This window comes from Plecotus auritus (genome assembly GCF_963455305.1).
Source record: "Plecotus auritus genome assembly, chromosome: 6".
In the NCBI taxonomy this organism is placed as follows: domain Eukaryota; kingdom Metazoa; phylum Chordata; class Mammalia; order Chiroptera; family Vespertilionidae; genus Plecotus; species Plecotus auritus.
This window is the reverse complement of record NC_137773.1, coordinates 103,551,031-103,575,614: the sequence shown is the minus strand read 5'-3', so window position 1 is coordinate 103,575,614 and position 24,584 is coordinate 103,551,031. Positions and strand designations below refer to the sequence as shown.

General features: G+C 38.6%; 1 protein-coding gene across 2 annotated transcripts in view; it reads right to left on the bottom strand.

The window, feature by feature from the left end:
* CDCA2 (cell division cycle associated 2) overlaps positions 1–24,584 on the bottom strand; it is a 68,889-nt gene that overhangs the window by 9,611 nt on the left and 34,694 nt on the right. For both annotated transcript variants that reach the window (XM_080675379.1, XM_080675380.1), the window contains exons 8-13: positions 22,465–22,661; positions 19,959–20,043; positions 19,279–19,523; positions 12,669–12,747; positions 11,550–11,632; positions 10,205–10,342 (exon numbers count right to left, since the gene is read on the bottom strand). In XM_080675379.1, coding sequence (XP_080531505.1) covers positions 10,205–10,342; positions 11,550–11,632; positions 12,669–12,747; positions 19,279–19,523; positions 19,959–20,043; positions 22,465–22,661 — 827 coding nt within the window. The remainder of the gene's footprint in view (positions 1–10,204; positions 10,343–11,549; positions 11,633–12,668; positions 12,748–19,278; positions 19,524–19,958; positions 20,044–22,464; positions 22,662–24,584) is intronic.

Sequence of the window (24,584 nt, the reverse complement as noted above, 5' to 3'; positions counted from 1 at the left end):
AGGACACCAATAAGGTCTCCACACATTCCATTTGTTTGATGGGTCTCTTTAATCTTTGGTTCCTTAACTTTTTCCTCTTGCCATTTATTTGGTGAACAAACTGAGACATCTATCCCCAGCATAAGCCAATTTCTTTTTTCTTTTCTTTTTTTGGAAAGTGCATTTCACAGATGACTGTATACTTCCTTACTGCATCAGGAGACCCACTTTTACTCCTTCTGTGGCATGATGAATAACCAGGGCTCAGGTGTTCAGTCTCATCCATCCATCCTGCTTCCCTATTACCTTCCACCTAACATTCACAGCTTTCATGAGTATGTCTTTTTTACTTATTAGTGAAAATGCCTCATCAATTATTTACTTGAAATAGAGATCAAACTTTATTTTCTAATGTTTAGAAAAATTAGTTGATGTCTGAGACAGCTAAAGTGTCCTTCAAGTTTTGTTATATTTTTAATTATTATGAACTTAACTATTTTTTCATTATTTGATGTTTGTGTTTCAATCTATTCAATCACTATTTCTGATGGTCAGACTGCCCCACTTTTGGTCAGTGGTCACCCCTTCTTGTTGGTTTGTGGCCTCTAACAAGGTCCCAGCAGTTTAAGCTTTCTTGCTTGCACACTGGAACAAAGCTGAGTTCATTTCCTGTATCTGCTGTTGTAAATCTGAAAGCAGTTGTTTCACTAAGGAACTCTGTGAAAATGGTACTTAGATATAGCAATCTAGATACCAGAGATGCTCACTCCTAAGCTTCATCAATAGAGAAAGAAAATGGTGCCAGTTGGGGTACTGGAAAGATCGGGGGAAGACTATGTAAAGTACATGATTATCTAACAACTAAGCTGTATACCCGAATCCAATACATTAAAACAAAATTTTTTCTCTCTCATAATTTTAAAGGAAAAAATATCAGTTCATACTGATATTTCCCACTCAAATTTTGTCTAGCAAGGTTCTGAAATGTTTTTGTCTCATAGTGAAAAGTCTTGATACCTTGACAGTTAAAGAGCTGTTTATTTTCTTTATTATAGATTTAATTCCCCTGTCAATATGAGTGCTTCATACTGTTTAAGCCTTCTTTGAAGTTATTTTTGTATTTAGGATCTATCCCACAGGATTTGACAAATTTCTAAGTTTAAAAAAATTCTTTGTAAGATTAAGCTACCAACTTGACATATACAATTAATTTGTTTCCTTTTGTTTTCAAATTTTAGGCGATGTTCTTTTTTCTAAACTTAATTTTTATAGTTAGAACACTTACATGTCAAAAGGTAAAACATTCAAGGAAGTCTAGCCTCATTTCTTCCTATTCCCCCCTCCAGTCACCTCTCCCTATAGGTCACTAGTTGTTTTTGCCTTATTCTCCAACTTTTTTAATTAAAAGATTTTGTGTGTTCATGTATATACACATACTTATATTATTTTTTAATGTTCCCTCTTAGATAAAAAGGTAGTATATTAGTTTTCCATATTAAGTGCCATAACAAAATACCAGACTGGGTGGCTTAAACCAGCGGTTGCCAACGTTTTGGACCTCACGGACCATCAGTAGTCTGCGGACCACTGGTTGGCGACAGCTGGCTTAAACAATGTTATTTCTCACAGTTCGGGAAGCTCAAAGTCCAAGATCAAGGTGCCGGTAGGGTTGGTTTCCTCTGAGGCCTCTTATTATTGAACAGATGGTTGCCCTCCTGCTGCCCCATCATATGGTCTTCTACCTGTATGCCTACCCCTGGTGTCTTTTATGTCTTCTTAAAGGGACACCAGTCAGAATGGATTAGGGACCATACTATGGGCTTCATTTTTACCTAATTACCCCTTTAAAGGCTCTATTTCCAAACAGTCACATTCTGAGGTAGTGGGGGTTAGGGCTTCTACCTAAGAATTCTGGGAACATAGTTCACCCCTTAATAGGTAGCTTACGATACACATTATTTTACAACTTGTTTATTTCACTGAACAGTATATAACTCCTGGCATTATTCCATTGTAGAATTTGGAATTTTTCTTCACTACTTTCTATAGCTTACAAAATCCTCATTTTGTGAACACACCATTGTTTACTCACTAGTCTTATACTGACAGACATTTGGTTCATTTTCAGTCTTTGGCATTACAGAGTGCTGCAATAAATAACTTTGTACAATGCCTATTTGTCACAGGATCTTTGTGATGAATTCCTAGAAATGGGATTACTGGGTCAAAAGGCAAATGAATATTTAATTTGGCTTGATACTGCCAAATTGCCCTCAACAGAGATGCATTAACAGAAAAGGTATGAGCATGCCTGTTTACCAACTAACAGTACCAACAGAGTGTGCTGTCAAACATTTGGATTTCCCCAAATCTTTGGTAAGAAATGGCATCTCAATGGAGTTCTCCTTATGGTGAAAAACTCCAAACATATTTCTCACGTTTAAGGACCATTTTCATTTCAATCTTGTGAACTTTAAAGAATATCTCTTGGAGAGAAAGAAATAGCAGCTGAATAGGCATCTAGTCTGGGGGCCAGACTGGAAATACAACTAAACCGGAGAACATCCACACAGAATTAACGTATTAGTCACAGCTTGAGGAGAAAACTTAGAACAAGGAAGGGCAGAGGTCTGGAGAGCATATGAACAGGGATGTGGGCTTGAGAGGGGCGGCGGGCAGAGAGGGTGAGGAGGAAGCCTCAGCCCTTGGGGACAGGCATAATATCTAAGTGTGAAAAGGAAAAACCACAGGGCTGCTGGCTGCCTCGGAATCTGGACACAAGACCACAGCCACCAAAGCAGCCCTAGCAAGGAGCAGTGCGGTGCGGGGGTGGGGGAGAGAAACCCACAGTTTCCTTGTTGTTTTGGTTTGGTTTTGTCTTTGCTTTTATTCTGTAAACCCAGAACACAGAACTTTTCTATTGCACTCACTCACCCAAGGCTTTGGCGCAGGGAGAGAGGCACAGACTTGAGGTGCCTGAGGAGAGGCTGACAGGAAGCAGGGCAGGGAGACATGGCCAGGAGTCCTGCATTGGGGCATTCTTAAGCTTCCAAACCAAGGGGCCATTTCTTCCCAGAAGAGCTAGCCCCTCCCAGTAGCCTCAGGGCAGAGGACACAGCCTGCCACACCCTGCAGTTTGAGCTTTACCAAGGAAACAGAGGCAGAGGCCAAGCTTACAGGTCTGAATAGTTCCAAAGAGCCCTCAGTGACTGGATTGGAAGAGGGGTGTGTGCCCTGCTATTCTGGGAACCAGATGGATAAAAATTCCAGGTTGCCAGCCAATCCCTTTGTTCTCCATACAAGGATCTCTGACCAACCAAAGGCAAAGTAATATTTTGGGCCACTAGTGTAGTAGTAGCTCTGGGTCAGGAAAAAAACACCTTATTCTCTGAAAGCAAAACAGGACCAACCCACCTAAAGCCCTGTCGGAAACAGATCTTGAGGGATTAAGACCGACAGGTGGCAGACAGGCAAAGAGGGCAGATTGGCCCCACCTGCTTGCTTCGAGATAAACATAAGCAGAGGACTGGTGGATCGGATGGAGCTTCAAGCAGGGTGCTAAAAGCCAAAGCACAGTGCCTAACAGTGGCCAGCACCTAAGTACCTAACAGGGAGCCCAGAACTGGCAGACAGAAGAGTGGGGTCCTAAACCAGCTCCCATGGGGCATTACTACTCGGCTGAAGCAAATGACAATTCACTTTTTAATTATTGTTTTGAACTGTTTTATTTTTTTTACCTTATTTTTTTGCACCTTTTTCTTCCTCACTTTTTTTCCTCCCGTTTTTCTTTGCCTTTCCGTCTTAGTTTTTCTCTTTTCTTTTTTCCCCTTTTCAAAATTGAATTTCTTTATCTGCTTTATTAATGTTATTATTTTAGTCTGTTGGTTTATTCATATATCTAATTTCTTCTTCCCTGCTCCCACTTTACTTCCCATTCTCTTCTTTTTCTTCACTACTCAATTTTTTTCTCTCTTCTCTTGCTCTTCTCCTAATATTTTTAAATTGTTTCACTTCCCAAATTTAGGTGTATCTGCTCTTTCCTCTTTCAAAAAAAAATTATTTTTTATTTTTTCTTCTTCTCATTTCTTTTCTACCTTCTCTATTCTAAACCATGGTCCTTCACCTATTCATCCAATTCCTTAACCTTATTTTCTCTATTTAAGCTCTGCATCTACAGATTCTGCCCATCCCCCCCCCTTTTTTTCCTGTTTCTGTTTGTGCGATTTGGTTTGTTTTATTGCGTTTTCTCCCCACATTCTTTTTTTTTTTCCCTTGCTATCATTCTTGCGGTCACTTTTATTGGGATTATAGGTGTCTTGTATACATTCGTGTTCTGTTTCTCCTGTGTCGTGTCTTGTCGTGTTGTATTTTGTGCTGTTCAGTCAGCGCCTCCACAATGGTTGGCAGGACACAAGCCACATAATCAGACACCCTGAGGAGACTCCATCCACAAACGGGACAATAAAATTTAAGACCCAGCTACATCAGGAGAACCCAAATATCTCAAGTAGGGAGCATCTCTAGAACACCCAGCCCAGAAGACCTGAGAGACTGCACCACTGGGTCCTACAAAACATCTACTACATAAGACCAATTAAAAAAATCTGGATTGCAGAACAGTTTGACCTGATACATAGAAACAATTACAAAGAAAAAAAGGGGAGACAAAGAATATCTCTTGGACATTTTTCTCTAGTTAATTTTTTACTCAATTTAGAAGCTTTTTTAATATTAGTGACCTTAATCCTCTATGTTTGATATAAATTGAAGATCATGATTACCACAATCAAGTTAATAAACACATCCATCCCCTCACATAGTTAGCAGTTACCACTTTTATGTGTGTAAGATCTATTCTCTTAGAATACTTCAAGCTTACAACATAGTGTAAATCTCCACTAATCTCTGCCATGAAAGATGAGGCTATTTCTCACTTAAATTAAACCTTCCTCTTCCTTGTTAGTTCGGTTCTTTCATTGGTTACCTTTGAATTTACATTTGTATTTCTTTGCATCTTTTAAAAAACATCTTAAACTCCTCTAATTTGTAAGATGATAATTATAACAGCCATAGTGCTTACTATGGCCAGGCATTGTTCTAAGTGTTTTACATGTATTAACTCATTCACTATTCACCATCCTATATAATAAAGAGGTAATATGCAAATTGACCCCACACTTTCACAAGATGGCCACCCCCATGTCATCACAATATGGCCACCCCACGTCACAAGATGGCCACAAGATGGCTGCCCCCACATTGTCACAAGATGGCCACCCCACATTGTCACAAGATGGCCGGCAGGGGAGGGCAGTTGAGGGTGACCACGCTGACAGGGGAGCAGTTAGGTGTCAATCAGGCTGGCAGGGGAGCAGTTAGGGGGCTATCAGGCTGGCAAGCAGAGTGGTTAGGGGCAATCAGGCAGCCAGGCAGGCAAGTGGTTAGGAGCCAGCAGTCCCGGATTGTGAGAGGAATGTCCCAGATTGGAGAGGGTGCAGGCTGGGCTGAGGGACACCTGCCCCACACACACACCCCACACCTCCACCCCAGTGCATGAATTTCATAAACCAGGCCTCTAGTAAGCTTATAAAATAAGTACACCACCTCCATTTTAAAACCAATAGAAGCTCTAGAACCTGCCCTATTAACCACTACACCATTAGTGTTAATACCTTCACCTCCATCCTTTCTACCTACTTCCACCTTCTGCTCTTACCTGCAATTAGATCATCTTATACACAATCAAGTTGTTAAAACTTTGCCCTTAGTTGAAAACAAACTGCATCTACATTATTACGACTGTATAAACATTTTCCATTGTTCTGTCAAGGACAGAGATCATATTCCTTTCCTCTGGTGTCCCCTGTAGATGATTTCAAGCACTATCAATTATACTTTTCCTCACACTTCCTTGATTGAAATCATATTTGCTCCAAAACTTTTGTACACAAACTTTTATTTGAAATGACATAAAACTACCTTTTTATCATATGGCACACTTTCCATTTTCTCAATCACAGGTCCTTTGTTTTTCCCTCCAGAGACCTACTTCCTAGAGCACCGTTTTCTCTTGCACAATTTGGACTGGCTGCTCTCCTGGGCTGGCTGAAAGGCTAAATCAGAGTTTTTCCTGCCATCGCTCTCCTGTATTATTAGATCCACGGAGTCCTGAAGTCTCAAGCTTACTTCATTTTGCTAAGTAGCACCTCCAGAAATACCCAAAGAAAAACTTCCAAAGTCCTTGAAATGTCAAATGTATTTTTCTTTCGCACTTAATTAAATTTGGCTGGGTTTAGAATATTGGGCTGAAATTAAGTTTATTTCACAGCTTTAAATGTCCTGTTGAATTATCTCTCAGAATTCAGAGTGCGGTGAAACTTGGTACCACTCTGATTATTGTTTCCTGGTAGGAAAAGTCCACTTTTCTCCTTATTTTTATTTTTTAATTTCACAATGATTTGTCGAAGTGCTGACCTTTTTTTTTTTTCATTCCTTTCTTCAGTTCAAAGAAATCCGCTTCTTTTATTTTGACAATTTCTTCCAGGCTACTTTCTTGTTCTGAGATTCCCATGAAGTCTCCTAGACTGGTCTTCCATCTCATTACTAGTCTATCTCTCCTTTGCTCTACCTTCTGGGAGTCTTTCCTTAATTTTATTCTCTAGTCCAACTACTAAATTTTATATTTTTTCAAATACTTTTTCTCTGCTCCCTTTTCATAGCATCCCCCTTCATAGTTTTACACTTTCTTAAATTTGAGTATATACTTTCTTAAATGTGAGGATATTAGAACATTTGCTTTTTAAATAATATTTCCTTCCATTCTCTGAATAACATTTCTTTCTGGGGTCAGTTTTCAGTTTTTTAATATTGGTCTTTCATGTTCTTGGTTCTATTTAGTTGTCTGATTCTTGCATAGGAGAAGACTGGAAATTGGTATGGGTTTCCTCTGCTTTCCAGCTCAGTCTCTTTCCTGCATGGTAATTCCACTAGGAACTCTGTGTGGGACAGGGAGAATGAGGAGTGTCAACTGCAGGCCTTTCCAAATGCCAGAATGAAGGCTTTAATCTAGATGACAACATCTGTTCTGAGCTTCAGGGTGGGAGATGGGGGTGGGGGTGCCAACTGGTGCAAATTGTTTCACATTAAGGACTTCAATTAATCTGTTTTTCACTACCACTTCTCACTCTCACCATCCATCGTACCTGCCAATACTGGACCCAGTCTCTTGGGATTCCCAGCGCCTCTCTAGCTCCTTCCTAGCACATTCTGGGCTGTAAATCTTCCACATTTTATCTGTCAACATGCTCCCATCTGCTTTGTCCTCCAGAAATTCAATGAAGGCTGTCATCTGTTGCTTAATATCCCTCCTCATTTCCTTCCTCTTTTCAGTGCTATTCTAAACCTATTCCTCCTATTACATCCATTTTTTGATGCAGTGGAGTCCTTGGAACAAAACTTAATGCTCAACCCTTCTTGAACTTTCTGGCTACTGATTTTATTAAAGAAGTAGGTACACATTCTTTGAAACAGTGTTTTTTAAAGAGTATGAGGAATACTAATATCTAATGCAATAAGATGAATGCTATTTTTAAACTTATGTGTATTGCCCTAGCCCAGTGGTCGGCAAACTCATTAGTCAACAGAGCCAAATATCAACAGTACAACGATTGAAATTTCTTTTGAGAGCCGAAAACCAACTTCTGCGCATGGGCCACGAAGTTTCAATCGCACTGTACATGTGCGCTTGCACGTGGTATTTTGTGGAAGAGCCACACTCAAGGGGCCAAAGAGCCGCATGTGGCTCAGAAGCCGCAGTTTGCCAGCCACTGCCCTAGCCGGTTTGGCTCAGTGGATAGAGCGTAGGCCTGCAGAACACAAGGGTCCTAGGTTCAATTCTGGTCAAGGGCATGTACCTCAGTTACAGGCTCCTCCACGTCTTGGGCCCTTGTCAAGCCCATGCAGGAGGCAACCAATCAATGTGTTTCTCTCACATCGATGTTTTTCTCTGTCTTTCCCTCTTTCTTCCACTCTTTCTAAAAAAATCAATGGAAAAATATCCTCAGGTGAGGAACAAAACAAAAAAAGTACGTGTATTTTTTTCAGCAAAGGGATCTTTCAAAGGAGTCTCTGACGTAAAAAAGTGACTGAACCAGGAAAACATTCAGTTTCTTCTAGTTTTCCTGACTTGGGGGTGATTGTGCCATGTTTAAACCAAGAAAGGAGGCAGTTTTTGTTTTATGAAGCATAAAAGTTTACTGACTGTTTTAGGTAGATGTGTGTTGGGGTGAAATTGAAGAGTTTATTAGTTTTGAAATGTTAATTTTTTTAGGTGTTTGTAGGATGGTTTAAGAAGAGATGTCTAGTAGGCAGTGGAACTTAACGTTTATAGATCAGAACAATTTGGGAGTTATCAACCAACCATGCTGCATATGAAATCACCCAGAAAATACAAAATTTGGAAGGGCAAAGAGTAGAACTCTGGGTAACAGAAACATCTAAGGATAGGTGGAAGAAAATAAACCTTTAACATAGACTGTAAGAATGTTCTCAATGATGTTGAATGTTGCTGAGATGGTGAGAGCAAGACCTCAACGGATGCACTGGAAAAATAAAGTGAAGTGGCGAAGGGGTTGGAGAATAAGACCAAACATCAGATAATATGTGGAACTGGATTTGCAGAAGCATCTGTGTGTCTCTTCAGGAGCGATGTTAGATGGGAGAGGGGATCCTGGTTAGATTAGTCCAGAGTGGACGTGGAATGAAAGGGATGCAGAGCTGAAGCTACTAACAAGTGTGGATGAAAACAGTTCACATGGTTTAGAATAAATAAGGAAACATGGGAAATTAAGGGGCATCTGAAAGGTTAAGAGTAAACAAAGGGGCCAGAAGATTATTAGTACCAGCAGAGGGATATCAGTAAGGGAGTCTGAACAAGAATGGATATAAGACTGGGATTGGAGAGTAAGACATATAAATGTATATTATTAAAAGTGAGAGGGGCTTGGGTATTAATAAGCTTGGGGGTATGGCAGAGGAAGATGTAGATCAGTGAAGGGGAGAGGGACAAGTAACTGGGTTAAGGTGCTAGGATCAGTTATACCATACATAAAAGAGGGTGAAGGCATCTGAGTCAGGCTAGGCCTTGACACACTGACTCAGTGCTAGTTTCTAAACTGTTCCTTAAATGTGGGGAAGCAATCCAGCCACTGGAAGAAACAAGGTCAAACCAGTGCACAGGGCGCACTCATCCCTGTCCAGAAAGTTAAAGGATTCCCCAAATAGGATCAGGTTAGATTAGATTCAGAGATAAGAATTGATTTAACATTTGAGTGCAATGACTCATTGTGCTGGATTTACCCAACACAAGAAAGAAGATGCAAAGAGGCCCTTGGGTAATTAAGAAGTCTATATAATAAAGAGGTAATATGTAAATTGACCGTCACACCCTCGTACAAGATGGGTGCCCCCATGTGGGAACAAGATGACCACCACAAAATGGCCGGCAGGGGAGGGCAGTTAGGGGTGACCAGGCCAGCAGGGGAGGAAGTGCAGTTGAGGGGGACCAGGCCTGCAGGGGAGGGCAGTTGAGGGGGACGAGGCCGGCAGGGGAGGGCAGTTAGGGGTGACCAGGCTGGCAGGTGAGGGCAGTTGGGGGCAACCAGGCCAGCAGGGGAGGGTAGTTGGGGGCGACTGGGCCAGCAGGGGAGGGCAGTTGGGGGTGACCGGGCCGGCAGGGGAGGGCAGTTGGGGGGGTGACTTGGTTGGCAGGGGAGGGCAGTTAGGCATCTATCAGGCTGGCAGGAGAGTGGTTAGGGGGTGATCAGGCTGGCAGGCAGAAGTGGTTAGGGCAATCAGGCAGACAGGCAGGCAGGCGAGCGGTTGGGAGCCAGCAGTCCCGGATTGTGAAAGGAATGTCCGACTGCCAGTTTAGGCCCGATACCACAGAGATTGGGCCTAAACTGGCAGTTGGACATCCCCTGAGGGGGTCCCAGACTGGAGAGGGTGCAGGCTGGGCTGAGGGACACCAGTGCATGAATTTCATGCACCGGGCCTCTAGTTGAGTATATAATCTCTTATGGCCCTTACTATTCTAAGATAAGATGATTTTAATACTCTTGGTCTAATGTTAACAAAAAAACAAAAATTCTGTTTCCATATTTCCCCAACCACAGAACAAAGAAATGCACCACTTCTACTCTGCAATAAATCTTGGACACACACTCACCGGATTCTTTTTAGGACGTACTCTCTCTGTGCGCTTGCTTTCTTGGGATTTCCTCCTCTTGATTTTCTTTTCTTGGCAAGGCTGATCTTCTGTATTAAGTAAGTTGCAAACACTATCTTCTGCAAAACTGATCAATTGCTATAAAGAAAATTTAAAGTAGGAATACCATACAATGCAAGAAGTTACATTTTAATGCATGTTCTCTCACATTTATTTTCTTTCACATGCTCTTCTACTATTCTTATATTTTCCTCTAAATTCATAAACTCCATTAGATGTATTTTAACCAACTTATAACCTCACCTGAAGGAAACAGTAATTACTAATTTCTGATCTACCAAACATGGACCCAGAAGCATATGCACTTTGCCAAATTATCATACGAAAAAAAACTTTAAGTATTAGTTGATTTAGTCATTCACCAAAATATTTATTGAGCATCTACAAGTTAGCACCTAAACTGCTTGCAGTTGAGCTATATGAAAAAACAATAATGAACTATTAGATTATCTAAGTTTGAATTCTGGGTATATAATCTAACAATATCAGCCAGAAACCTTATAACATATAACATATTTATGCACTATGATGCTACAGACAAAATTCCAATTTTATATAATTTAATAAAATACCAAAAGATATGCACTCAATGAAAATTAGACTCATACTGAAAATAATTGAAACCCAATGTTAAAAAAAACATACCAAACAAAGTATAGTTTTAAAAAAAGATCATATTTATGCCATTTTCTAGCTCTGCTTATTATATGCTACTTTTCTCCACTTTATACCTCAACAAAATCCATAAAACCACACAGATTTCAAAAAAGCTTTTCAAACAGATTATCTTCCACATTAACACAAACTCTGAAAGCTTCTTGTTTTATTGGATTTTTCTTCTAATAGAATTAATTAAAACCAAAACAGGAAACATCATTACCTGGGTGACATGCTAGGTAGGATCAAGTATTAGGTCTTAATAACACCATTCAAGCCAAGATTTTACCCATAATCAATCACAAAAAAGAAAAAATCTAATGCAAAATTAAAAAATAGCCGAAACCGGTTTGGCTCAGTGGATAGAGCACTGGCTTGCGGACTGAAGGGTCCCGGGTTCGATTCCGGTCAAGGGCATGTACCTTGGTTGCGGGCACATCCCCAGTGGGAAGTGTGCAGGAGGCAGCTGATCGATGTTTCTCTCTCATCGATGTTTCTAGCTCTCTATCCCTCTCCCTTCCTCTCTGTAAAATATCAATAAAATATATTTTTGAAAAATAAATAAATAAATAAATAAATAAATAAATAAATAAAAAATAAAAATATTGTGCCAAATAGAAACACTTACGCTTCTTCTGTTAGAGGTCCGTGTTCTTCTACCATTTTTACAGGAAGGTATTTTATCGTGGTTATTTGCAGATGTATCCATACCTGAAGAACAAAACACAAGCAAAATTAGGGTAGTTAACGAAACAGTTTAAGATCCACCATTTCTCAAATACTGCATACTCTTTTGAATACCCACCTTTGCTTTTACTATCTTATCATATCTAAACATAATTATCATTATGAATACATTTTGAGACTCAAAAATATTAAAACTTTAAGTTTACTGAATACTCAGAAACTTTTGACACTTTCCATGGAGAATGTATAATGTTATCTTGTTCAGATAACAGATTAAATCATATTATAAACACTCATATTTTCACTCATTCCATTTATTCCAAGCTACATTTTGTACAATGAAATTGTAATAAAGGGCATTAAGATGATAATGAAAATACCTGACTTTACCAAGTTCAGGAAAACTTTGATTACTTTTAATGAATAAATGAAAGGCAGTATGAAGAGCATATGCTTTTGAACCTGATAGACTAATGCTTCAAATTTTAGCTACTTTGACAATGCATGTCTTGGATACTGTGCTAATGAGCTCAGTTCGTGTCCCATAGCAAACGAAAAGCCATTAAAAGATTTCAACCAGGGGAAAGGTATGAATAATGATTCCCATCCTAAGTGTTTTTTCCCATGACATGCTTGCCAGCCAAGTTCTGGTCTGTCAGGAAAGTGCAGTGATATTTATTGCCTTGTCACCTTGTCACAATCATAAAAAAGCCAGAGATCTTGGAAAGTACATGTGCCCGACATGCCATGTTAATGTTGATGAACAATTTTGGATATTTGAGAATGACCCTTACAATCCATGTCATTTCCACTTTGCTAACTGGGAAAAGGAACTCCCATCTAAGGAAGTTAAATGTGGATGATTATGAAGTGGGACTTGAAATTGAAATGGATGGGTAAGAAGCTTCTTATAAGCTTTTCTACACTATTTGTTTTTTATGCCAAGTATGCATTGTTGTAATAAAAATAAAATTTTAAAAAGAAAATAAGGAAATTAATTTTCATATACACAGACATTGCAAATAACATTTATAAATATAAGATAAACAAATATTACTACCTGAAAGATTCTCAGAGATTGAAGACTTACTAAGAGGGCTCGAAACAGCAAATGATACCTGAAGAGGTTCTATATTTTCCTAAACAAAGAAAAAAAAGTAGAAATTAGACATCCTTAAATTCTGTGGATATGTAAGCAATAGGCCCCCCAAAAAATGAATTTATTTTTGTAGTTGAAATTATAATCTGCATGAAGTTGGGGAATCAATAAAAGGTTGAAAAAAAAGTCAAGGCAAAACAAAAGATATTGCATATAAAAATAAAATATATTTTATAACATTTACCAATTATCTTGAATGAAACCATGTTTACTAATAACAATCCACCAAAAAAAAAAACCAAAACAAAAACCCTTTAAGCCGAAACCGGTTTGGCTCAGTGGATGGAGCGTCGGCCTGCGAACTGGGGGGTCTCGGGTTCGGTTCCGGTCAAGGGCATGTGCCTTGGTTGCGGGCACGTCCCCAGTGGGGGGTGTGCAGGAGGCAGCTGATTGATGTTTCTCTCTCATCGATGTTTCTGGCTCTCTGTCCCTCTCCCTTCCTCTCTGTGAAAAATCAATAAAATATATTAAAAAAAAAACACACACAAAAAAAAACACCCTTTAAGTGGAAGTGATCATAATGATCCACTAATAAGTCACTTTTTGGTTTATTTAAAATTCTATGTCCTAATTCCTTTAAAAGTAAATAAGATAATCCATCAATAAACACAACCTAACATCACAATATTATTCAGGGGAACTTCAGGTAAAATGGCAATATAATTGTCAAATCTTTTCTTTCAAATGTAATTGCCATTTTAATGGTAAATTTGATTTTTCAGATAAAATTTGTCAGGTTGAAGAAAATCTATTTTCATTAGTTTGCTCAGAGGTCTTATCAGAAATGAACCCTGGATATTGTCAAATGGTTTTTCTACTGAGATGAACGTAAGACTTTTCAGTCTTACTGTGTTAAAATGGTGAATTACAGATTGTTTTTAAAATATTAAACCATCTTTGCATCATGGGTTACATCTCATTTAATCATGATGTGTTCTTTTTATATATTCTTATGTTTATGAAGATATCAGACTATACTTTTCATATGTCTGATTATGGTATCTCATAATGCTGACATTAATGAATTGGGAAGTACTCCCACCTCCTCAAGGTGTTTGGAAGAGTGTAATGTAGAATTAGTACTATATTTTCCATATGTGTTTGATAGAATTCATTAGTAAAATCATCTGGACATACAGTTTTCTTTGTGAGGTTTAACTACAACTTAAATGTCTTTAGTTGATATAGTGTTTTTCAAGAAATGTGTCTACTTTATCTAAGTTGTTGAATTTATTGGCATAATGTTGTCTGGAATATCCATTATCCTTTTAATATGTTAGCATATATAGTTATAATACCTCTCACATTCCTTACACTGGTAACTTGAGTAATCTCTCTTTTCCCTGAAGAGTCTGATTAGAAGTTTACTAGCACTATTTTTTTAAAGCACTATCTATTTATTGATTTCAATAATTTTTCTCTATTGTTTGTATTTTCTATTCCACTGATTTCTGCATTTATCTTTATTACTTCCTTTCTTCTGCTTACTTCGCTTTAATTTTTCTTTTTCTAATTTCTTAAAAGAAGTTGAGATTAATGAGACATCTTTTATTTTGAAATACAGGTTTAATTTTTAAATATTTCCTCTAAGCACTGCTTTAGCAGCATTCCACACATTTGTGCTGTCCTTTTAAAGTGGTTTATGATTTATAGTATGCATCTTTAACTTATACCACTTTGTGCATAGCCTAAAAACTCCTCCCAGTCTTTTATGCCATGTTATTTTTATTGTATATTTTATTTACATGGGTTATAAAGCAAACAATAGACTGTTGTTACTCTTACTCTGAATGATTACCTTTTAGAGATTAAAAGGAGGAAACAGTCTGTTGCCTATATATTTAGCATTTTCAGTGCCCTTCACTGCTTCGCTAAGTGCAGATTTCCATCTGGAACCATTTTCCTTTTGACTAAGTAACCTCCTTGAACATTTCTTAAAATGCTAACCTGCTATAGTAATAAATTATTACAGCGTTTACATGTCTGCAAAAGCCTTTACTTTTTTTTAATCCTCACCTAAGGATGTTTCGCATTGATTTGAGAGAGGGAGGGGAGAAAGAGAAAGATTGATCGGTTGCCTCATGCTTGCACCTTAATGAGGGATCGAATACCCAAACTGGATATGTGTCCTGACTGGGAATTGAACCCACAGCCCTTTGGTGCACAGGATGATGCTCTAAAAATGGAGCACCCGGCCAAGGGTAATTCACCTCTGTATTGATGAAAGGCAAGTTTCACTAGATATAGAATTCTAGGTGACAGAAATTTTTTTTTTCTGAGTACACACATTGCAATGTCTTCCCTTCTTCTTTATCTCATATGTCTGTTTTCCCAGACTATTTTTTAGGCCATTTATCCTTGATCTTAAGCCATGGTGTACTGTACTTCATATTTCACATGCTGAAAATTGGTTGAACTTTATAGGATCATTTCATCACATTGGGAAATTTTCCAGCCATTATTTTTCAAATATATTTTTCTGTTCCTGCTGGTCTCTCCTCTACTTTGGGGTGTTTAATTATACAGATATTATGCCACCTGAAGTTTTCCCAGCTTGCAGATTGCCTGCTCCTTGTTCAGTCTTTTTTGTTTGTTTCATTGTGAATAATTTCTTGCTATATCTTCAATTTCACTAATCTTTTCTCATTATGGAGCATCTTTTCCTACATATCTATCAATTTTTAATTGCATGTCAGACACTCTGAATTTGTCATTTGGTACTGCAGAGCACTGTTACGTTGTTTTTTAAAATTTTTAAAAATCCTTTATTGTTTAAAGTATTACATATGTCACCTTTTTCCCTCATTGACCGCTCCCCGGCCACCCCCACCTCAAGCACATGCCCTCACCCTAGTGTCTGTGTCCATTGGTTATGCTTACATGCATGCATACAAGTCCTTTGGTTGATGTCTTACCCCCCTCAACCCTCCCTTGCCTTCCCTCTGAAGTTTGATGGTCTGTTCAATGCTTCTCTGTCTCTGGATCTATTTTTGTTCATAAGTTTATGTTGTTCATTATATTCCACAAATGAGTGAGATCATGTGATATTTATCTTTCTCCAACTGGCTTATTTTACTTAGCATAATGCTCTCCATGTGCATCCATTCTGTTGCGAATGGTAAGAGTTCCTTCTTTTTTACAGCAAGGTAGTATTCCATTGTGTAGATGTACCACAGTTGTTTTTTTAAAAAAATATATTTTATTGATTTTTTACAGAGAGGAAGGGAGAGGGATAGAGAGCTAGAAACATCGATGAGAGAGAAACATCGATCAGCTGCCTCCTGCACACCCCTCACTGGGGATATGCCCACAACCAAGGTACATGCCCTTGACCGGAATCGAACCTGGGACCTTTCAGTCCACAGGCCGACACTCTTTCCACTGAGCCAAACCGGTTAGGGCTGTACCACAGTTTTCTAATCTACTCATCTGCTGATGGGCAATTGGGCTGTTTCCAAATCTTAGCTATTGTAAATTATGCTGCTATGAACATAGGGATGCATATGTCCTTTTGATTGGTGTTTCTGATTTCTTGGGATATAGTCCTAAAAGTGGGATTACTGAGTCAAATGGGAGTTCCATTTTTAATTTTTTTGAGGAAACTCCATACTGTCTTCCACAGTGGCCGCACAAGTCTGCATTCCCACCAGCAGTGCACAAGTGTTCCTTTTTCTCCACATCCTCCCCAGCACTTGTCATTTTTCGATTTGTTGATGATAGCCATTCTGACAGGTCTGAGATGGTACCTCATTGTCGTTTTGATTTGCATCTCTCGGATGACTAGTGACTTTGAGTATGTTTTCATATGTCTCTTGGCCTTCTGTATATCCTCTTTCAAAAAGTGTCTATGTAATAAGTCCTTTGCCCAGTTTTTGATTGGATTGTTTATCTTCTGTTTGTTAAGATGTATGAGTTCCCTATAAATTTTGGAGATTAGAACCTTATTGGGTATAACATTGGCAAGTATGTTCTCTCATACACTGGGCTTTCTTGTTGTTTTGTTGATGGTTTCTTTTGCTGTGCAGTAGCTTTTTATTTTGATGTAGTCCCATTTGTTTATTTCTCCTTAGTTTCTATTGCCCTAGGAGCTATCAGTAAAGCTACTGCTACAACATTATATCTAATCTTTTGCTGTCTATGGATTCTTCTAAGATTTTTAGCGTTTCCCATCGTACGTTGAAGTCCTTTATCCATTTTGAGTTTATTTTTGTGTATGGTGTAAGTTGGTGGTCTCGTTCCATTTTTTTTTGCATATTATTCTTGAGCTTTGTTATTCAATGCAGTTAAGTACTTGGGATACACGTTGGATCCTTTCATGGCTAGCTTTTAAATGTTGCCTGTATTTTAGTCTAACTCTGCTCCACTAATAAAGTGCCACTCTCTGGAATGGCCATTACCCTCTTGAATTACAATGTGTTTCTACCCCGGTTGGTGGGAACACTGCTCTTGTCTCTGTGTGTGTGAGTTCCAGCCATTTGGGTAGTTCTTTCCTGGCCTCCAGCAGTTTACTCACAAGCATATGTTGACCACCACTGAGAAGAAGACTCAAATGGGATCCTTTGCAGATCTCCAGAGCTCTCTATGCCACTCTCTCATCTCTGGTACTTTGCCCTGTGAACTCCAGCTTCCTTCACTTTCCCAGGCCCCAACTCCATCTTCTCAACTCATGAGACAGCCAGGTTCCACTGAGGTAAACCCACCCTGTGATGCTGCAGAAATTCAGCCCAGGCAGGAGTTGGGCTTCTCATAAGCTCATCTCATTTGTTACTCCCCTCACAGAGATTACCATCCTGTGCTGCCTGATGTTAAATTTCTGAGAACCACTGTTCTGTGTATTGTCTCCAGTTTTTTAGTTGTTTCTGATGGGAGTAAAATTAGGTCCCTCTAACCCCATCCTAGCCGAAAGCAAAATATATTAAGGTATAACAGCAGGAGAAAGAATGAATGATGGTCCCAATATAAAAATAGGTAAGGAGCCCTGGCTGGTGTGGCTCAGTTGGTTGGAGTATCACACCATGCACGAGAACACTGCAGGTTTGATCCCTGATCAGACGTTAAAAGAAAGCAACGGATCAATGTATCTCTCACATCGATGTTTCTCTCTCTGTCCCTTTCTTCCTCTCTCTCTAAAAAAAAAAAAAATGTTAATAAAATTAAATAAATGTTTAAAGTAAATAAATTTTTAAAAATAAATAAAAATATAGGTAAGGAAGATTAATAGGCAGTTCTCAAGAGAAGAAATTCAAAGGGCCTATACACATGTGAAAAATGTTCAAATCTCACCAATAAACTAAAAAATTTCAAGTTAACTTTTTCTCCTATTAAGGTGTTTTAAATAAGTATAATTAATATTCAGGATTTGCAAAGGTATGTATTTATCTTGCAGTGAATCCAAATTTGTACATACTTTCTGATGGAAATTTATCAATATTCATCAAAAAGTTCATAAACATTCATGTTCTTTTTTAAAAAATATTTTTATTGATTTCAGAGAGAAAGGAAGAGGGAGAGATAGAAACATCAATGAGAGAGAATCATTGATTGGCTGCCTCCTGCACCCCCCACACTGGGGATCAAACCCGCAACCCAGGCATGTGCCCTGATCGGGAATCGAACTGTGACCTCCTGGTTCATAGGTTGATGTTCAACCATTGAGCCATGCCAGCTGAGCAAACATTTATATTCTTTAGTCCAATAATTCCACCTGTAAATATTCACCTTAGGAGAAGAACAGTTTATCTTTACAATACACCAATTCTAAGTCTGCTGCTCTTGCACATTTTAACACCTCTAAAATCCGAGTATAATAGTCCCCCTCGTCCACAGAGGGATAGGTTCAAAGACCCCCAATGAATGCCTGAAACCGCAGGGTAATACTGAACACTACATATACTATGTTAAAATTTAATTTATAAATTACGCATAGTGAGAGATTAACAATAATAATAATAATATGACAGTTATAATAATACACTGCAGTAAAAGTTATATAAATGTGGTCTCTCTCAAAATATCTTACTGTACTCACCCATCTCTCTTCCTGTAATGATGTGAGATGATGCAATGCCTATGTGATGAGATGAAATGAGGTACTCAGAATGGCATGCAATTTAAAACTTATGAATTGTTGAATTCTGGAATTTTCCATTTAACATTTCAGACTGTAGTTGCCCATGGGTAACTGAAACCACAATTTGGGGAGAGGGGACCACTGGCACATCATACAGATGATGGTGTGTCACAGTTTAACTTTCAGCATTTTTTCTTAATGACACATAAAATATCATATAATCCAAAGCACTTAGGATCTGTTAAATATACAATGAGTCACAGAAGTACTGCCTTTACTTGGAGAAATCTGGTAATAACCTACCTAGAAAAATATATTAATTTATACTATGACACATCATTTAGTCCATTTCATGATTTCAAAGCATAACTGCTGCTCATGCAAAATAGGTGAGGTCTGATGAAAATATAAACAACTTTGTTCCACATTTTTCACACTTACAAGATTTTCCCCCTTGTCATCAAAATTTGGTTGAGGCAACTGCAAGGGAACTGGTGATTGCTCAAGTGGCAAGGAACCGACAGTACTTAAATCCTTTTTACGAACAGGTGTTTCTCCTTTACGCAATGGAGTATTTGCTGGCAAAGATTCATCAAATACTTCAGGGCTTAGGTCCTCTCCAAAAGTAACTCTCTTCCTCTTCCTCATATTTATAGAGGCTGGTACCTTATAATTTTCTTGACCTTCTATAAATAATAAATAGAAATGTATTAAAAAAGTAAGCTCATTTTCTTATCTAAAAGGTGTATCCCTATAATATTAGATTCTGTATTCTTTGTATAACAATTTGTAGAGAAAAATTTCAAAATGAAAAAGAAGCAGTATTTCTAATTAAATTACAGTAATAGATTTTAAAGTAAATTTTGCATGAATATCTTAGAAGTTCACAAAATTGGAATATCAAGTTTCACCATCAAGCAAAAATGGATCGATGAAATGGATGGATCAATTCTTAGACCATCCAAAGAGATTCCATCTCTCCCAACTGTCCTTCAGTTCCATATAATTTCAGAAGCATCAAGGTGCATTAGCAAGTCATTGATAATACCATACCTTCTATCAGATTTTTTATAACAAGACAATGATATCCTTGGGCTTCAAAATAAACATGAATTTCTTACCTGATTTTTGTTCTTTGCAACAGTTTACAAGAGTTGAGATTAAGTTTGGATGAGTCCCATTATCACAGAGGTTGTTACAGTGTTCCTAAACAAAATGAACATCAGTGAATTTTACATAAACATGCACACAGTCATTCAAAATAGCAACTGAATTTTTTGTTGCCAGGAGTAGAAACTATAGTATTGCAGACCACCTTTACTTTCATAATTGTTCTGGCTAAACCATCATAATATTAGCCACAAAGAAAAAATAGGTTGCCTAGATATAACTTTAGTAAATAGTATTTTAGGCCAAAATCAAAGAATGGAAATCCGTAACTTAGGCTAAATTCATTCCTTCATTTTTGATCTGGCAAGCAAAGTTAAGCAAACTGTGAGTGGCCAAATTTGACAGTGTACTACAGATGTCAGATGAGGCAGACTATTAATGGCCTGAGGTATAAGAATTGCATTACAACAGGAAAAGAAGGAATGGTAAGTGATATACTAGGGCAGTGGTTGGCAAACTCATTAGTCAACAGAGCCAAATATCAACAGTACAACGATTGAAATTTCTTTTGAGAGCCGAAAACCAACTTTTGCGCATGGGCCACGAAGTTTCAATCGCACTGTACGTGTGTGCTCGTACGTGGTATTTTGTGGAAGAGCCACACTCAAGGGGCCAAAGGGCCGCATGTGGCTCGCGAGCCGCAGTTTGCTGACCACTGTACTAGGGTATTCTGTCTTTTAAACATGGGAACCACACCTTCTGTAAGTGTATAAATCTCCTATCTGCATTAGTATCTTCTTGAGTTAGAAATAAGGAAAGAGGACAGTATTTGTCCCTCTGTGCTTTTCCAAAGGAAGATTATAGAGCAGGCAAGTGGATGAGGATGGGACAGTATGAACGCTGAAGAACAAGACGGGACAAGATTAAACACAGGGAGGGCCCTGGAGCAGAGCAGGAGAGCCAGAGCTGGGGGGCTGGGTAATCGTCATCCAAATCACCATCTGCTTGTCCAGTTTCACCCAAACCCGACCAGCCCTTGTTCTCTGCAACTAGTCGTTTTTTTCTCCAGCACACCCATTCCAACAGCAGCACCAGCTCTAAAATACAATCCTGCCCCAAACAAGCCTCCTTGACCAACTGTCTCCTAAGTCATTTCATTTTCCTAACCAGGAAAATGCCCAGATCAATATTTGTGAATTAAGGGAACTCATAAAACAAAGTTCATGTTAACTTTTAGACTGACAGTACTTTTAATTAAAACCATAAAAGTTAGCAAAAAACTTCAACTGTAGAAACCTTCCAATTTTGGGCAGCTTGATGTTTGCTATGTAACACTGTTAACGAATAAAAGTTATACAAACAATTAAGATAGTAAGTCTCTTTGAGGATAAAACAAATAAGATATGAATGAGCAGTGCTGTACAGAGACCTAAATCAGCTTTTAACCAGGAAAATTGTTAGAACATTTTAAATTATAATTGAACATCTATCCATGTAGATAGAAGGTAGTCTAGTTCATTTTAGCTGTAAAGACAGTTTGTAGACATGATTGTATGTTAAAATGTCTACAGATTGGAAAAACAACAACACAAAACTGTACCTCTAATTTGCCAGGCACTGGTGCTAATTTATATTATTATCCCACTTAATGCTCAGTTTACCCTTGTAAGGTAGTTTCTAATATTATCCTTTTTATAGATAAAACACTAGAGTACAAAAAGGCTAAGTAATTTACCCAGCGATTAAACCCCCGAGTCTGGATTTGACATGAGACACTTTGACTCTAGACCAGCCTTGGGCAAACTATGGCCCGCGGGCCGGATCCGGCTGTTCTATCCGGTTCTCTTGCTCTCCCCTCCGCTCCTTTACTTTGAATTTATATTAGTTCACACAAACACTCCATCCATGCTTTTGTTCCAGCCCTCCGGTCCAGTTTAAGAACCCATTGTGGCCCTCGAGTCAAAAAGTTTGCCCACCCCTGCTCTAGACCAATCCTCTCATCCTCTCACAGCATGGACAGTCCATCATGGATGCCACATCACGTTTGTCTGGGTTGATTTAACCTCAAGCCTCAGTTTATGTAAAATGGGGCTAAAACCTTTCTTAGAGGACTGAGGCTATATGTACATGATACATGCCAGAAGTCTAGAAAGTACTCAATAAATGCCAGCTAGTTCCCTTCAAACTACTGGGCTGAGAAAGGTGCATGCCTGTAGAAGAGGTATCTCTAAGACCAAATAGTTCGGATGGAAATAATAAAATCCCACATTAAGAACTATGAAACTCATAAAATACAGTCTACCTATATTAAATTCTATATGCTATATTCCGTATGAGTCCTTTTAAAAAAGAACAAAAACAAATAAACTGCACAGTGCTATAAGAGACTAAAAGGAGGGGGGAAACGGCAAGACCTTTCCTTTTCAACCAGTATGACATTTAGCATTTCAGAGGTATTGCTTTGAACTAAATGACTTTTCATTCCATTTGCTTTAGGAAATGCAGCTCTACACTTACCTGCAGGCTTTCTACACACTGCTTCACAGAGGGTTTCTTCAGCACAGAACGGAGTGCAGAGGTTTCGGAGGGCGGGATGTCCCTCTTGCACAGTGGAGTAACCAGTGGCCCCACTTCAGGAGTTGTGCCTGTTAATTTGTCAAGTGAAACAGCATCACCTGATCCTTTGTCCTCTACTCGGTCAGCAACCTTGATTCCTTCAAAGTAAACATGTAAGCATGAGAGGTGGAAGACACCTGGATCCTTTTTGTTCTATACCAAAAATATGCATTTTGCATGCCATGAAAAAATTTAACCCCAATAGACCCTGCTTAGGGATTAATATCTGGGATATCATTTGGAAACAAAAAGACAGAGAAGTGGCGCTAGTCACAGCTTTTAATTCCAATCTAACTATTGAGGGTAAAGGTAATAAGGAGTTTTGGCTCCCATGGAAATCTAAGCAGGTATCCACGAACCAGCTATTAACTGTTAGTGCCTCTACTCATGACATCTATCTCCTGTACCATAAAACTAACCTGAGCTAAACCATGAATAATACACAATTTTACTGCTGGAGCCAGAGGCGTTTCAGCACGTAAGGCTGGTAGGAAGGAGAGGACGGAATGCTGAGGAGAAAGATTATAAACATACTATATGTGCCCTCAAACAAAGCAAAGCTCCCCACTGCAAATTCTTTCTCACAAGAAAGCACTGCCTTATGATCAACATTTAACAAATATGTATTATGCATTTCTGATATGACAGGCACTCTAGAGGCAGTGAAGAACATACAATACCCCCATACCTTCAAAGGATAAACGAACAAAAACAAAATACAATAACAGAGGGGTGGAAGGAAGCAGGTAGCCATGCCTATAAAGTGTAACATGAGGGATCCCTGTGATTAATCTGTTCTATATACTGACTATAGTATGGTCATGAGTCTACACATGATAAAATTACATGGAACTGAATATACATGCAAAGGAATGCATGTAAAACTGGTGAAATCTGAAAAAAAAAAATCAGTGAATTGTATCAGTGTCAATTTCTTGGTTGTGCCATTGCATCACAGCTATATAGATGTGCTTCTGGGGGGTAAGGGGAAGGTACACTGTATATCTTTAGATTATTTCTTGTAAGTGCATTTGAATGTACAGTTACCTCGAAGGAAAAAGTTAAAGAGTATATATAATAAGTAGTAACACATACATTAAGGAAAATAATGTTGAGATATGGGATAGGGTATGATAAGGTGGGAGGAGGGTATTGCTGTTTTGGGGTGTTCAGGGACGGCTTCCTGAGCAGGCATGAGAATAAAGTGAAAGTGAGCCCTGCACAGACCTAGGGAGAAGCATTACATGCTCAAAGCCAAGTGCAAAGACCTGAGATAGGAATGTATTTGGCACATTACAGGGAGGGGCAAGCCCAGTGTGACTGGAACAGCGTGAACAAGAAGAGCTAAGAAATAAGCTCAGAGCGAAGCTAAGGACTAGGTCAGGTAAGTTCTAATAGAAAGGATACTAGAAACTATTGTAAGTATGCTGGGAAGCCAATAAAAGATTTTAAGAAATGGGAATGACATAGTGTGGCTTGCATTTTAAAAGGAGCACCCTGGCTACTGTGTAGAAGACTCTAAGAAAAGGATGAGACGATGGTAGAAACAGGGAAATTACTTAAGATTTCCAGGCAAGAGGAGATGGTAGCCTGATATGAAATGATAGCAGTTAGGAGGTGAGAAGGAGACATTACAAATACGTTGAAGGCCAAACAGCATTTGTTAGTGGGGCTGGAAGTTGAACTTGAAAAAGGAAATGTCAAGGTTTTTGGCACAAGCAATTGGGTGAATGGTAGTATCGTTTACTGAGATGAAGAAAATAGAGATAAGCAGGTTGGAGGAAGAAAAAACAATCAAGACCTATTTAAGTACATTAAGTCTGAGATGTTTATTAGGCATCCATGTGGAGATCAGGTAAGGCAGCTGGGCACTTAACTTTAGAGTTCTGGGAAAAGGCCAAGGACAGATAGTTAAATTTTGAAGTCAAAAGCACATAAATAGCATTTAATGTTATTAGAATGTCTGCAATCACCTAAGGAGTGAGTTTAGAGAGAAAAAAAATCCAAGCATTGGCATTTAA